Here is a 15,916-nt window from a genome sequence, read left to right as displayed (position 1 = left end):
TCACTGTGTCGAAGGCTTTGGTGAGGTCAACAAAGGTGATGTAGAGTCCTTTGTTTTGTTCTCTACACTTTTCTTGGAGCTGTCTGAGGGCAAAGACCATGTCAGTGGTTCCTCTGCTAGACACAAATGATATAAAGTCTATGGGAACAGAGTGAGAATATAATATTGCAATAGAGGATCAGCCATGACTTTATAGAATGGCAAAGCAGGGTCAAAGGGCTGAATGCGAACTTGTACTATTATTTTATATTTTTCTCTTTCTTCATTTCTTCTGACCTCAGTTTTTCACTGTCAGGTTGGGATGGAGGAAAAGCCACAATGGCAAATATTTGATTAAATTGTAGTTTGGCCTCAATGACATAATCAGAGTCCAATTTTCATCTTTAAAGCACCATGTGTAGGGAGAAAATGAAGTTTCAAAACACTTAGGTTAAAAGGCAGTGTGGATTAAATCACAAGAGTTATTGATGCCCACATGTTTTCCAAGCATGTTATATCTATAACTGCAACTGCAAATATTTATTGATCTATTTGTTTATTTTTATTATCTTTTTCTGTATCATGGAAATATTATGGCAATTTATTTTACAGTATACTATTGTTGGTGCATCTTGCATATCTGTTTGGATGCAACAAGTACGAAATTCGGAGAATTTGTACATGTATATGTCAATAAACTCATATCATGTCATGTAATGGAATGACACAGCACAGAAGTAGGCCCCTCAGCCCACCGTATCCATGTCACCCCCATTCTCTAATTTTCCAGTATTTGCTCAGTAACCTACTAGGCTTGGTGATTTAAGTACTTCTCCAGATGCTTCTTAAATGTTCAAACTGGAGGTGGATATATTTTTGAAAGACAAGGGAATTAAGGACTTGAGCCAGGTCAGCCATAATCATCTTGAATAGTGGTGCAGGCTTGTGGGCAAGATGGCTGAATCCATCTTGTAATCCATTCCTTGTATTCTTATCCTAATCTGACCTCACTCCCCAGAAATCCTGCCATGTTGCTCTGCTCTCTATTAGTTTAAAAGCTTTATTAGGATCCATCTTCACAAACAGTTTTAGAAAACCTTTCCTGTCCTTCGTGGCTAGTTTCTGTTTCCTAGTCTGTTTCTATTTGTGAAGTGATTTTGTTTATTGTCTTTTTTTGGTTGCATAATCTATAATGATCCGAAAAATAATTAGAAAATAGTACAAAACATTATAGCTATGTAGATGTAACATAATCATTTAAAAAGGTTAAAGGCCATGAAGTGCATCAGCATTATTTATAATTTGCGTTTTAGCGAGAAGCATTTCATTTTGTTTTTTTCAGCTGGCCAGCTGAGCCTTGATGACCACCTGCTCCCCTGTCATTTCCATTGAATTTCTCCAAGCTCATTTTACGGGGCTAGTACTTCTGCTTCTAAAATACTCTTCGTTGCAGTTAAATCAAGGTTATATCACACATAATAGCAAGAGCTAAGGAACCACTTCAGGCTGACCTACAGTGTGACAGTTCAAGGGCATTATTTTCAGTCAAGTTCAAAGACACTTCTTAACAGATGTTCTTCCTCTCCCCTTGATTAATGAAAGAAACAGTAAACCTGTAGAAAGCAATTTAAATGGCCAAAGGAACACAAACATTTAGAATATATCTGTAACGAATGGAATCTGTGCTCCTGACATCGAGCATCACTAGCTTGAAGTATTAGTCAGGAATTAAATATATATCCCATACTAATTGGAAGTACTGCAGTTTGATTGAGACTAGTTCCAGGGCCTGACTACTCAGGTGGAGCCAAGAGATTTCATTGCACTATTTCCAGAAATATTAGGATTATTTCATTGTGTCTTCACACCAAAAATTAAAAGAATATATAGATGGATAATTGCCTCATTACAGTTTGAAGTATAAACTTTATGTTGCATTTGCGAAAGTACTTCATTGACTGCAAAGATTTCATGACGCTTTTGAGATTTTGAAATAGGAATGCAAGTTTTCCAGTTCCAGGATTTTGGATACACTATTTTTAACATGAATTCATTTTGCATATCGATCACTTGATTTGATCATTTATACATTTTATCATTCTTTTTTAATTCTAGATTCAACTTATTGTCATGTTCACAAAATATTCTGTGCAAAATTAGCTCCATAGATCCCTAGTTCGGTTTTTGATTCCAAAGCATAATTTGACAATGTAATGTTACTTGCATGGCCTTTCATCCGAATAGTCTTTAGATTCTAGCAATGATGGTTCTTTTATTGCATTATTTCCAGCCTGAATGTTTCATACTCTTCGGCAATCTGAACTAAACCAAATGCTTAATTTGTACTATTTGAGCACATTTCCCTCCAACTTGAATTCCACTGTTCAGCTGTCCAGTTTAGCATTTTGCTGGCCTTGCTCATAAAATCTCTGAAACTATTTAAATGTTGTAACGTTGAATTTAAAAACCCTGGGTTTCTTTCAAATTCATTCTTTCAGCTTATTTTCAGAACATCCAGGGTATATTTTATTCAGTTTACTTTGTAATTTTTGATCACTTCTCTCACAAATTTATCTGACCTTTTTGATATCACGAAATTATCTGAGATGCAATTACTTTATCGTAATTACAAAGGTTGCATAAATGATCATGCTTTTTTTCTTTCTTATCTTTTTTGGTGATAAAACCCAATAAACACAGCCTACTGACTAGTACTTGTGATGGTTACTAAGGATATTCTGTGTATCTGTTAAGAAAAGACATATTAAGGACAAAGAAAAGGTAAAGGTTTGATCAAAGGAGGCAATAGAAATAATTTCAAAAACTGAATAGATAAGTATTTTTTTGTAGGTTAAGCAACACCATCAATGAAATTTAAATTAATGTAAATTGTAAGATTTAATTTTTAGTTTGAAGTCTATTAAGTTAACTGTAGTTTCAACATTATAGTTGGCCTAGATACACTGAGGTAAGTAAAATAAGCTAACTTTGATTTAAAAAGTACAGAATTCCAGGCACATTTGCAACCACACCTAATAACAATCAGGGATTTAAGACACAGTTATTGCAGTAAGTCTGAGAACAATTTGCATTTATCAGAATTTTACCGTTTGTGACTATTTTTGTTGATACAAAACCACCCCCCCCCCCTTTCTCCCCGTTTCCTTTCCTCTTGTTCTGCCTCTCTCACTCTCCCTTTTTCCCCTCTCCCTCTTGGGACCTACCCCTGTGACCACTTCACTTGCGGCCACACCTCCTCCCTCAGCACCATTCAGGGCCCCAAACAGTCATTCCAAGTGAAGCAACATTTCGCTTGTGAATCTGCAGGGATCATCTACCGCATCCGGTGCTGCCACTGTAGTCTCCTCTTCATCGGAGAGACTGGACACAGACTGGGAGATCGCTTTGTTGAGCACCTCTTCTCTGCCCACCGCAATAGCGTGGATCTCCCAGAAGCTACCCATTTCAATCTCCATCCCATTCCCTTGCCGACATGGTCTCATGTACTGCCAGTCTAAGACCACCTGTAAATTGGAGGAACAACTCATCGTCCAACTGGGCAGCCTCCAACTCGATGGCATTAATATCGATCTCTGGTTTTCATTTTAAAAAAAGCCTTCCACCCCATTTCTTCCCACTACCCCCCCTCCTGTCATCATTCCATTCCCTATCTCCTTTTGCACAGACATGATCAATTCTACCTAGTCCCTTATCGTAATCTGATTAACACCTTCTGTTAATCTGGATTCCTCCCCCACTGTTTGAATTTTGTGACTTTCTGATATATCCTGCTCCTGCCTTTTCTGATTTTTCCTTGAAGAAGGACTCAGGCCTGAAATGTCGACGATATATCTTTGTCTCCTATAGATGCTGAAGACCAGATGAGTTCCTCCAACATATCAGCATGTTTAATGAAACTGGAAGCAATCGTAGCCTTATTCAGCTGAACAACAGAGGAGATGTTGGCATGAAAAGCTGATGTGAGATTGATAGAGCATTGACATCATCATCGGGGCATGTTTTCTCATTAAGTGTGAGGCTGGGGTTGGAAAGAGAAATATTGATTTTAAAGTTTGATTAGATGGCCACAAATTTGGAAAATGACATTCAATAGTCACATAGAGGAAAATGAAATTGGCTAAAGAAGTTAGATCTGCGTTGTCATATATTGAGATTAAAAAGGAAAACTTAAAAAGCAGTAATGGAAAAAAGGGATGGAGGTGGTGAAGAGGCGGAAAGGAAATGAAAATAAAGATATAAGATGGCCACGTTGGACCATATGAATATAAACATTAATGGAATATATAACCAAGTTTAAGTGTATCCCATCGGGAAAAAAAACTCACATATAATTTAAAAGACAAAGTTACAATGATTGAAAAAACCTGGGAACCATCTATGGAACAGAACAGAAAGAGTCGGCCAAGGACCACCACCACCTAAAATGGTAAGAAGATAAACACGATCAGATTTAATGTGATTAAGTAGATGAAATGTCTTTTTTGTTTGTATTCCTTTAGTATAAAGATATTGTTTTATTGTATTTTATATGTCCAATATTTACTGTTTTTGGTGGGGGGGTGGGAAGGGGGGAAGGGAGGGATGGGGGAAAAAAGAGAAAATGTCACTGTGAATATTTAAAGAGATGCATCTGTAAATATATTGGTTGATATGGTTCATAGTGCGATAAATAAAGAATTACAAAATAAAAGAAGTTAGATCTGTATTCTTTAGAGTTTTGTTTAATCAGGGGTGATATTGCTGAACACACATATGATCCAACAGTAGATATTGAAATGTTTCCACTAGAGAGAGTCTCAAATAAGGGGGACGGAGCTGTAAGATACAGGAACAGTTATTCAAAACTGAGATACAGTCATTTTTTCTTGCAGAGAGTGGTGAGTCTCCGGAATTCTCCACCTCAACAGGTTATAGAGGGTAGATAATTTGAAGTATTAAAAGTTTAGTAGATATATTTTTGAAAGATTAAGCAATTAAGGGAAAATAGGCACAGAAGAGTTGACACCTGAAGTGTGATAGTACAGATTCTATCACCAATGTGTACATGTACATATGTACAGATGGTAGTGTAGGATGACTGTGATTGGCTGAGAGTGTAGCCACGCCTACTGGCAGGTCTTAAAGGATTGCTCCTAGCCAGACCAGGTCATTCTGGACTGGTCGACCTACTCCAGTCTTTTAGTTAATAAAAGCCTTGGTTTGGAACAACAAGTCTTTAGTTCTTTCGACGCACATTACATGAAGTAAGTCAGCCATAATCAGACTGACTGGCAGGGCAAGCGTGAGGACCAGGTGGCCTACTTTTGTTTAAATTTTCTTGTGCTTGAAAAGACAGAAAGATCAAAGGTTTGTTGAGGCCACATGCCCATGTGGGCTTTGCGTAGGGCAGGTCACTACTGGTGATGAAATGGAAGCGATGCTCGAGTGTGGAAATGCATTTGCATGGGCCAAAAGTGGGGAGCAAGGACAGCGTCGCGGTCACGTGTGGGTAAGGAACGAATTGGGTAGTGCAGGGGATGGTAGAGAAGGCCAGGCAGAGGGTTTTGATATGGTTAGAAATGGAAAATAAATGATGCAAATTTGTTTGCTGGACTGAATAGTGTGAATTCTCTTTATTTGTGAGGCAAGATTTAGCAAAGGTTGGATAACCTACAGCCTGAGGGCCAAATCGAAATTTATCAATGGTCAGAAATTAGTGACACTTTTTTTAAACACTGCCAACACTGGCAGCTTGTGCAAAAGCAGTTGGTTTGGTTACCATAGTGCCGTGCATTGTGGGACAATCGAGCGCTGCCGTGCCAGGTGGGCAGTGGGATCTGATTTCAAACGGGCAACTGTTGAGTTTGAAACATGTGGGCTCGGCTCGCAAGTAACAGGTGGTGACAACATCTAGCCACGCGGCGCCAGCAGGTAAACGAGTGAAGCTGTTGTCCGGATCCCACATGCTGACGGCCATTGTTTACTGGTGGGTGCAGTCAGGGCTTCCCTGCGTCAGCGGGCCACAACCCATCGGTGCTGCAGGAAATCATTCTGGGATGAGGAGGTTAATTCGACTTCATCCCAGAATGGACAGGGAGGAGCTTCAAGTAAAGGAGGGAGGCAGGTGGAAAGAGTGGGCATAGGCTGGGGTGGAGGTTAGTCCAGTGTGACCAAAGGTTAACATTTATGTTTAAAAACTATGATGTCATCGTAGTTATTTTGGAAGGAATATGGTTGATTTCGATGTTTGAACTTTTTTTGTGGATTGTTTTTTGATAAATTATCATCAGTTCTGTTCAAACATTGTACATTAAATACTTCAAGCAGAGACGATCAAAAACTTAAATTACATAATGTCTGTGTTTCTGTATTTATTTCATTTATGGTAGCATCAGTGTAGCCCACCATTCAACCAGTGACACACCATCCAGCCCATGCAGGGTGAAAGATTTCCCGCCCCTGGTTTAGCTGTTCCTACAACTGGTGACCCTGTTACTTCACAGCACCTTCCTGGCAAAGATGGAAATGCCCCACACTAAAAACATTGAGGAGGTCAAATTCGAAGTCCATTTGCAAACTAATGTTTTCAATCCTGGAGCAGATCGCTTGTGAGGGAGAAGATACACTACTCACCGTAAATATCCGTGTATAATGCAAAAAAAATCCCCCCTTTTCCCCTCAAAAATAGGGAGGAGTCTCATTATACATGAGAGTAAAATTTTAAAATTTTTCTGTGGGTGTGCGGTAGTTGGCAGCGCGACCCGGGCAGCCGACTAGGCAGAGAGACGCGAGCGGGACTCAGGAGGCTGGCCAGGTGGGAGAGCGGAGAGACGCCAGTGCGACTCAGGCGGGTGAGGAGAGGGGGGGGGTCATATTATACACAGGGGTAAAATTTCCCCCCCTTTTTCTGCTCAAAAATTGGGGGTTCGCATTATATACGGGTCACATTATACAGAAATATTTAAGGTAATCCCAATGAAACTATGTTTAAGGCAGCCATACTGGAGCGAACCCAACCCTTCAATCAATCCTGTATTGCGGAGCTGCTAGCAGATGACAATCTCGGCGATAGGAGGCCATCACAAATGCAGTGGAGATGGCCGGAGACAAGACAATGGAAGACAATGTTTGGAAACAGAACTTCTTCTGGTGTATGCCTATGCAGGTTTAGGGGCACCTGATAGGCATCTTTCAATCCGTCATCATCGATGAACTTGCAAAACCGTCCAATACTGTCACAGAGACGACCTCTGCAGTATGGCTAGGGGTGGTTGCAGCAACAACCATTAAAGCATAAAAAACTGAGCTGGAGCAACAAGATGGAAGGCGAGCTTTAATAATGCAGCTGAATCATCCGTTTCTGGTCCAAATCTAATTGTGTAGGTCAGGGTCTAGGTAGAAGTGGCGGCCAATGCATATGCTGGAAATAGCATTAATTTGGCACTGTGGCTTGGTCATACCAACCTCCTTGCCTCTTCCACAAATTGCACCCACATAAAGATGAGGCCCAGAAGTAGAGGCAACTGCTGTTCATTGGCGAATAAGCCACTGCCTTTTCCTGAAAGACTGCCTTTCTAGTAAACAATTTCTTGTTGATTCAGACGTGGAGATATTGGATGTTCCTTCCACTCCACAAGAGTGCTGTCCCTTATTCAAATGAGGTACAGTATGTTCGGACGAGAACTCCTGGCCACCTAGCTCGCCGCCCAGCATTTCTATCATTTGTGGAAGGCTGTCCCTTAACTATTTATACAGACCATCAGCCGCACTTTGAGACCTGTGCCGTTCTAGTGGTAGTGAATTAGCTCAGAATTAGTGCATTGTGTACAGGCCACTGCATTGAAATCGATAGTTGTTGCCGCCTGCAAAGCCTCAACTTCTAGTCTGGATAGGGCATTGGCCACAGGATTCAATTTCCCTTGGATGTGATTGACCTCTCGGACAAGTGTGCAGCACTATTCACCGTAGGAAACCCGCCACTTGGATTTGGTCCTGCAATTCTCCAGTTACACCAGGCACATCCAAGGGAAATGCCTATTAATTTTCACACCATATATTGTTTTATTATCTCTATTATTACCACTGTTATCTTATAGACACATTCCTCATTAAACACAGATGTAAATTACTCATGAAGTATTTTAGATTTTTCCTATAGCTCTAAGTCTACACCAGTGGTTTTCAAACTTTTTCTTTCCACTCACATACCATCTTAAGTAATCCCTATGCCATAGGCGCTCTGTGATTAGTGAGGGATTGTTTAAGGTGGTATGTGAAAGGAAAGAAAAAGTTTGAATACCACTGATCTATACCTCTTCAGCCCCTATTAAGTTCCACCAAACCTGTGAAACTCATATTTATTTACATTCTGGTAGAATTTTAGGTTGCTATCTCCACTCCTTATATAAATTCCAGTCAAAAGATGAGAGAATTTATTTTTATTGGTTCCTGTGAGTGAACCATTTTGTGAAGAATATTAAAAATCACTTCTCTAAGGGATAGATCCAAAACTGTCATCTGCATAAAGAAAAGAAACAAGATTCTTTATCTCCAAAAAGTACATCACAGAACATACTCCCCACTCCTGCCAAATTAAAATTGGCTTCCAAACTGGAGAAAAATCCTCTAAATAGTCCCTCACCATGCTCAGGCAAGTTCTCTAATGTCACTTTTTCCGCTAAATGCATCATGTTCTCCAGTAAATCTAATTCTCTCTTTTGCCTTTCCCATGACACCAACACCTTCTTGCTGGTCAAACTGGCTAACAAACATCCACCTAAATGAGACAAGATATACTCTCATGTTAAACCATTTTCCTCTTTTCAACATACTGCACCTCACATATCTTTGCAATTGTCTCACACATTTCTCTTTTCTTTGTACTTCTGCCATTTTTTTAACTTTAATTTTGCCTTTCCCCAAAACCAAAACTTTAAAAGTGATTTTAATCTTGGTTCTTCATGTTGAATAAATTGGAGAATTAATTAGCTTTTAATTTTCCAAAAGAAAAATTCAGTGGGAAGAGAGCAAGAAGTTTTCAACACCACGAGAATTAAAAGCTCACTATGAAACACTTTAATTTATGCACAGCTCTCTTCAAATTTATACCCACAGCATCTTATGATGTTCAATATATTACCTATTCCTTCAATGTTTCTGAGTGGAAATGGAAAATCAATATCCAAATGCTTTAATGCTGAATGTACATGAATGATCCTAGCAACTACTCTCTAAGGAGATGCATACAATGCCTCTTTCACTTCAGTTACATGAGAAAAACAATTGATTGTTTTAAAGTTTCAAGAAAGTGGCCATGAGGATCAGAGCTGAATTTATCCTCCAATGGAAACCCATTATCTGAAGAATATATGGTGAGTAGCGAGAGCTCAAGACATCTTAAAAAATGCCAACAACCAATGTATTTGGATTTTTCTTGGTTGTCAAGGACATCTCTGCCTAAACACCCAAAGACCAACTGCACTGGAGTCAAGCGTAAAGGGGAAGTTATTGTGACCAGAAAGGTAGTTAGCACCTGTTGGATGATGAATTCAAACCTGCTCATTAAAAACATGTCACCCTAAAGCATGACCAATTTTGGCAGATCAATGCATATAAGAGATCTTAGATAAAATAAGTCATGACTGTCATCAAGAAAGCAGAGAAGCAGACAATTCATCACTATCCTTTGCAGGTTCCATGATGACATGTAACCCATGGCTCTTGCCATTAGATCAACTACTTATATAATCTCATTTAAATTGGGAATGTAACAACACTATGGCATCATTCCAAATCAGTTTGTATTACTATCAACATGCTCCTTGCTGGAGTGGCGTTAATCTACAGGATTGCAAGGAAAACTCTTTGGCATTTGCCAAAATATTTATTAAAAATATATTACACACACCACAGTATGTGTGTGTAATTTATATATATATATATATATATATATATATATATTATATATAAATTAGATAGATATATGTGTGTGTGTGTGTACGAATGCTTAAGGTTCACTGAACCATACAGAAAAATAGGGCTATGTTAAATATCTGACGAAAACCAATTTAGGAAAATTCACTGAAGCATTTGAAAGAATAAGGCTAGGGTAAACATCTGAAGGACAATGGTCTTTCATTGGTTTTTACCTACTGAATAGTAACAGCCACCTCAAAGACCTTGAGTGGCCAAAGAATAAAACTATCTTCCATTACATGTTGCAGACAATGCTGAATAACCTGTTTATATCTACATTTCTATCTATCATTGCATTTCAAAGACGAACTCTTAACAATTGTTCCTTCTATCATAGAAAACAGGCTCTTTGGACCTTCTAACCAGTGTTAACTATCTACCTAGTCCCACTGAGCTGCACCCAATCCATATCCCTCCATACCCCTACCATTCATGTACCAGTCCAAATTTTTCCTAACATTTAAAACTGAGCCCACATTCACGATTTCAGCTGGGATCTCATTCCATATTCCCACCACTCTCTGTGTGAAGAAATTCCCCCTAATGTTCCCCCTAAACTTTCAATGTGAATCCATGTGCTCTAGTTCTTGTCTCTCTCAACCTCAGTGGAAAAAAGCCTGCTTGCATCTACACTATCTATACTGCTCATAATTTTGTATACCTCTATCAAATTTCCCCTCATCCTCCAATACTCCAGGGAATACAGTCCTAACCTTTTCAGCCTTTCCCTGTAATTCAGCTCATCAAGTCCTGGCAATATCTTTGCAATTCCTGTACTCAATACTTTGATTTATGGAGGGCAATGTGCCAAAACCTCTCTTTACAACTCTATCACCACTTTCAGGCAAGGTACAGGGTCTTAAGCCAGGAGAACACAAACCAGTCCCCACCAAGGGAGCAGCAGTAGAGAAAGTTAAGAACTTCAAATTCCCAGGTGTCAATATCTCGGAAGATTTATCCTGGGGCTATCATGTTGATGCAATCCTGAAGAAGTCCAGTAGCTATATTTTGTTCAGAGTTTGAGGTGATTTGTTATGTCACCAAAGACTCGGAAATTTCTAAGGGTGTACCGTGAAGAGCATGCTGACTGCTTGCATCGTTGTCTGGTGAAGAGGTGCCGATGCACAGTAAAAGGCTAGAGAAGGTCTTAAATTTGCCAGCACTATCATGAGCATTTGTTTTCACTCCATTAAGGACATCTTTAAGAGGTGGTGTCTCAAGAAAGCAGCTTCTATCCTCAGGCCTCACTACCCACGCCATGCCCTTTTCTCATTGCTACTATCAGGTTGGAGGTACAGGAGTCTGAAGACACAAACTCAATATTACAAAAGCAGCTTCTTCCCCTCCGCCATCAGATTTCTGAACAGACAATGAACTAATTGACACTACTTCACTTTCTTTCTCTTTTTGCACTAATTATTTATTTTTAAATATTGTATTTAGGAATTGTAATTTATAGCAATTTTGCAACTGTAATGTATAATACTGCTGCAAAAAAAACTTTTGTGACACATTCAAGACAATCAACTTGATCCTGAAACGACATGGTTGCTTAAAATGGAATGGTTACTTGAAATGAATTTAATTGCAGACCTCTAAAGTATTATCAAGGTCCGAGGAGGAAGAACCTTACTCACTTTTTACATTGTCTTTTTTCATGGATGTTTTAGCCAAGTTTACAGTATCTGTTTGCTGTGTTTGGAAATCCATAATGCAAGATGTATTCCGTTTGATGGGAGTCAAAATAATTTCTGCAAAATAAAATACTACAATATTACAACACACTTGAAAATCATTGATAAAATTGATCAGAATCATGAATTCTCCAAACTTATCATAATTTAGAAAGAAAATAAAAGCAGCAGTAGACCATTCAACCCTTCTTTGTTATTCACTGTGAACATGGCTGGTAATCCAAATTAAGTATATCATTCCAGTTTGCGATTTAAAAGGGCTGTAAAGGGACAGCTCTTCATTCAGAGGGTGGAGGACATATGGAATGATCTACCAGACAAAGTGTTGGAAGTAGATACAAGAACTTCCTTTAAGAAACACTTGGATAACTCATGGATGGAGGTACTGGAGGAGTATAGGCCTAATGCGTGCAAGAGGGACTAAAACAGGAGGGCACATTGTTCAGCAGGAACTCAAGATTAGCCTGAGGGCCTGTTTCTATACTCTATTGCTCTATATACTTGATCCTCCCTGCCTTATGAACAGTATCTAGCTCACTTTTGTACATGCAGGTATTCCATGGGTTACCCAAAAGATCCATTCCTGAGAACTATCTGTAATCTGATTTCTCTGTGACAGAACATCTGTTTTCTGTAGCTATGTATCACCTTTTCAGATAATTGGAATTGTACTGTACCAAAATATAAAAATACAGATATATAAAAACCACCTAAATACCGACAAAGAAAACAACCCTCCTCAAAACTAGAGGACCTCGGATATTAAATAAAAATAGGTAGGGGCAAAAACACATGTCGTCTGCACCACATTTCTCATTTCATACTCTTAATCCTTTACCTGCTGGGACGGATTGTTCTTTTTTCCTCTTATTTGTGGGGGGTAGGGGGAGAGAGGAGGGGGTGTGAATTATATCTGTGCACCAATGTGCCTCAGATACAGTTGCCACACCTCAACAAATGTGCCACATCTCTTCTGCAAATTGTAGGTGATTTTCTCCAGGGGAATGCAACTCTGTATTTCTATATTCCATTCTGCGATATTTAGCTGGGAGTCAGACTTCGACGTAACTGCTAATACCAGGAAATGTATTAATAAAATTACCATCTTGTAAATGCTTTAAAAATGTATGGGAGAATTTGTACAAAGTTAGATTTCCATAAATCAGGTATATTTGTACCCCGGCGAGCCACTGCATTTAATGCTGGGTTCAACTATTGTCAATGGCAGAGAATTCCACAGGTTCACTATTTGGTATAAGAAGAAACTTCTCATTGTCTCAATGGCTTATCCCTAATCCTTAAGACTATTGTTCCTGGTCCTGGACTCTCCCTTTCTGCATCTAATTTATCCAATCTTGTTAGAATTTTGGAGTTTTTCTATCATTCTTTTAAACCCTACGGAATATAAACCCAACACCTAGAAATCAGTGTTGTGAAGATTCACTAAACTCTCTCCATACCAGGAACATCTTTCCTAAGCTAAGGAGATAAAAACTGAACACATCACTCAATGGTCATATACAATGGTTCCCCCTCATCCGCAGTTTCACTTACCTGTTGTCAACCGCAATCCAAAAATATAAAATTGTAGCAGCAGCTCCACTTCTCCTGCAATAACACACACACAACCAGATGGGTTGAGCTCAGTGAGCAGACTAGTTTATTGCAGGCTGCTGGGCTGTACTTATACTCCCAGCCCGGACCTGACTGAGAACCACGCTGGAGGGTGCTGACGTCACCCAGGCGTCACATGGTTCCCCCAATGCGGCCTTCTGAGCCCCGTGCTGGGAGGAAGGATACACCCCCGACGGCACCATTTTGGCTGGCTTCCTCGCCATGTGTTTTACAAGCAGGGCCAGTTTGCCTGCCTAGTGGTGAGCCACCACAAAACGGAAAATTCCCACCCGGGACGTGAATCATCCCTTTGTCCAGTATATCCATGCTATATACGCTACCTGCCCGTTAGTCACTTAGTGTCCGTCTCAGTTATCAGATCGACTGTTGCAGTATCACAGTGATTGTGTTCAAGTAACCCTATACTGAACAGTATACCCATATTTAGAGAAGAGAGCAGGGACAAATTCTAATTATCTACTTCAATGCTTAAGAGTATGCATGGGCCAAATAAAAAAAAACAGGTTTAAGGAGAAACAATGTATTTAATCACTGAGAATCTTTTCTAATGGTTCCTATCTTCCCACTGGATTGCATGCACATGTGACAGTTTGACTGTAAAAATATTAAGCTGGAAAGGGTACACAAATAATTCACGGGAATGTTACCAGGACTTGGAAGGCTGGCGACTCTTCTCCCTGGAGCATAGGAGGCTAAAGGGGGACCTGATACAAGTTTATAAATCATGAGGGGCATAAACAATGTAAATAGTCATAGCCTTTGAACAAGTGTAAATCTAAAACTAGAGCATAATTTCAGGTGAGAAGGAAAAGATTTAAAAGGGACCCAAGGGGCAACTTCTTCACAGAGAAGTGCCAGAGAAAGTGGTAAAAGCTGGCATGATTACTACGTTTATTATTCATAGCAAGAGGGATAGTTTAGGTAGACAACTTAGTTGGCATTGACAAATTGATCAAGGATCCTACTCAAAACTCTAACTAAACATTGAGGTACACAGACTACAGCCATTTTAAGGAATAACAGAATGACAAACCGATTACTTACTTTTGTCAAGCTTATCAATATCACTGGCTAGGGTCTTCTTAAGCTCCTTTTTGTATCTTTCCTCACATTCTTGTATCACTTTATGTCGATCACATTTGTTGGGGCAAGACTTAAGAATCTTGCTGAAATTCCGACTATTTAAAGATGCTGCAACAGTCAAACAGCCTATTGGGGATTAAACAAATAAGCTTGAGTATCCTTCAAAATGTGTTCACCATTCACCTTCCACGAATCATAATTTTAAGATTAATTTGTTCGTACAGGAACATTATTAAGGTTAGAAATCAATATACTGTAGCAGCCCGCGGCCTACTTCACAGGCTGACACAGGAAATGGGCATCGATCATGGCGATCGAACAGACAACATGTGAGCTGAGCAGCCCATTTCCATAGGCCACAACAGCAGAGGCTAAACCAGCCATTCGCCAGCAGTGGATGGGAGGGGGTCCAATCTGGGCCAGCAGATCACAAGGCGACCAATCCACGGCTGGATGATCACAAGCCACACCCGTGGTAAAGTGGCAGTCAGCCTATAGAGCAGATAGCCAAATAAACTCAGTGTCGACTGCACTCTCTCAGTGTGAGCCTCTTTCTTCAAGCAATAACCCTGTGCTATAACTAGCAGTGTGCTGTAGTGGTGACCCCAACTGTTCCAAAAGGTGCTTTGGACTCAATGATGGGAGATCAGCTGCAATCAACACAGTATAATTGAAGCTGTTGGACTTCTGTATGGTCCATAGGTGTGGTTTCCAGAAAGCCAAGGCATAGTTCACCATTTGCCAGATCTCTGACGATGACATGTGCTACTACTACGTAGTAAGTGCCCTCGATCAGGTCTCTGCAGCCCAGATCATCAACTTCCTTCAGCAGCTCCAGGAGGAAGGGAAGTATGTGGCCATCAAGGAGCTACTAACCTGCACTTTTGGGCTTTCGAAGCACAAGCACATGGTCCGACTATTGCATATAGATGGTTTGGGGGACAGGGCCCCTTCCGCACTCATGAGTGACATGCTCGCTCTCTATGATGGCCACACTTCTTGCCTGATATTTCAGATCTTTCTGGGGCGGCAACTTTGTCTTGCATGCATGAGCACCTAGGCACACTGACCCCTGTGTAGCCCAGGGGCCACGGCCAAGTCAGAACCTTTGTACCCAAAATCTTTATGGACTATGGGCACGTATTTTTACAACAGGGGGTTCATCGGCCACCCCTCCAGCAGCCTTATGAAGGGCCATTCTCTGTCATCAGACATAACGGCTCCACCTGCATGTTGGATATCGGCGGCATGGAGGAGACCTTCACAGTTGATTGGCTAAATAAAACCGGCCCACTTGGATTTTAGCCAGCCGGTCACTCATCTGGCTCCACAGTGCAGGGGCTGGCCTCCAAAAAACCAACACTCTTATTGCCATTGAACGCGGTGATCGAACAGATGACATGTGAGCTGAGCGGCCCATTTCCATAGGCCGCAACAGCAGAGGCTAAACCAGCCAAACCCCAGCAGCAGATTGCAGGGGGTCCAATACATTCGTAAAGTAAATACATTCCATATACAAAGCACAAGTGCCACCAACGTGACCCCCTTTG

At 40.3% G+C, this 15,916-nt stretch overlaps 1 protein-coding gene across 7 annotated transcripts in view; it reads right to left on the bottom strand.

Annotated features, from left to right (window-relative positions):
• terb1 (telomere repeat binding bouquet formation protein 1) overlaps nucleotides 1–15,916 on the bottom strand; it is a 108,206-nt gene that overhangs the window by 21,516 nt on the left and 70,774 nt on the right. For all 7 annotated transcript variants that reach the window (XM_069902034.1, XM_069902030.1, XM_069902032.1 and 4 more), the window contains 2 exons: nucleotides 14,328–14,492; nucleotides 11,592–11,705 (listed from right to left, as the gene is read on the bottom strand). In XM_069902034.1, coding sequence (XP_069758135.1) covers nucleotides 11,592–11,705; nucleotides 14,328–14,492 — 279 coding nt within the window. The remainder of the gene's footprint in view (nucleotides 1–11,591; nucleotides 11,706–14,327; nucleotides 14,493–15,916) is intronic.

This window comes from Narcine bancroftii, chromosome 10 (assembly GCF_036971445.1).
Source record: "Narcine bancroftii isolate sNarBan1 chromosome 10, sNarBan1.hap1, whole genome shotgun sequence".
Classification (NCBI taxonomy): domain Eukaryota; kingdom Metazoa; phylum Chordata; class Chondrichthyes; order Torpediniformes; family Narcinidae; genus Narcine; species Narcine bancroftii.
The sequence above is the reverse complement of the archived record's forward strand: the minus strand, read 5'-3'. Positions and strand labels throughout refer to the sequence as shown.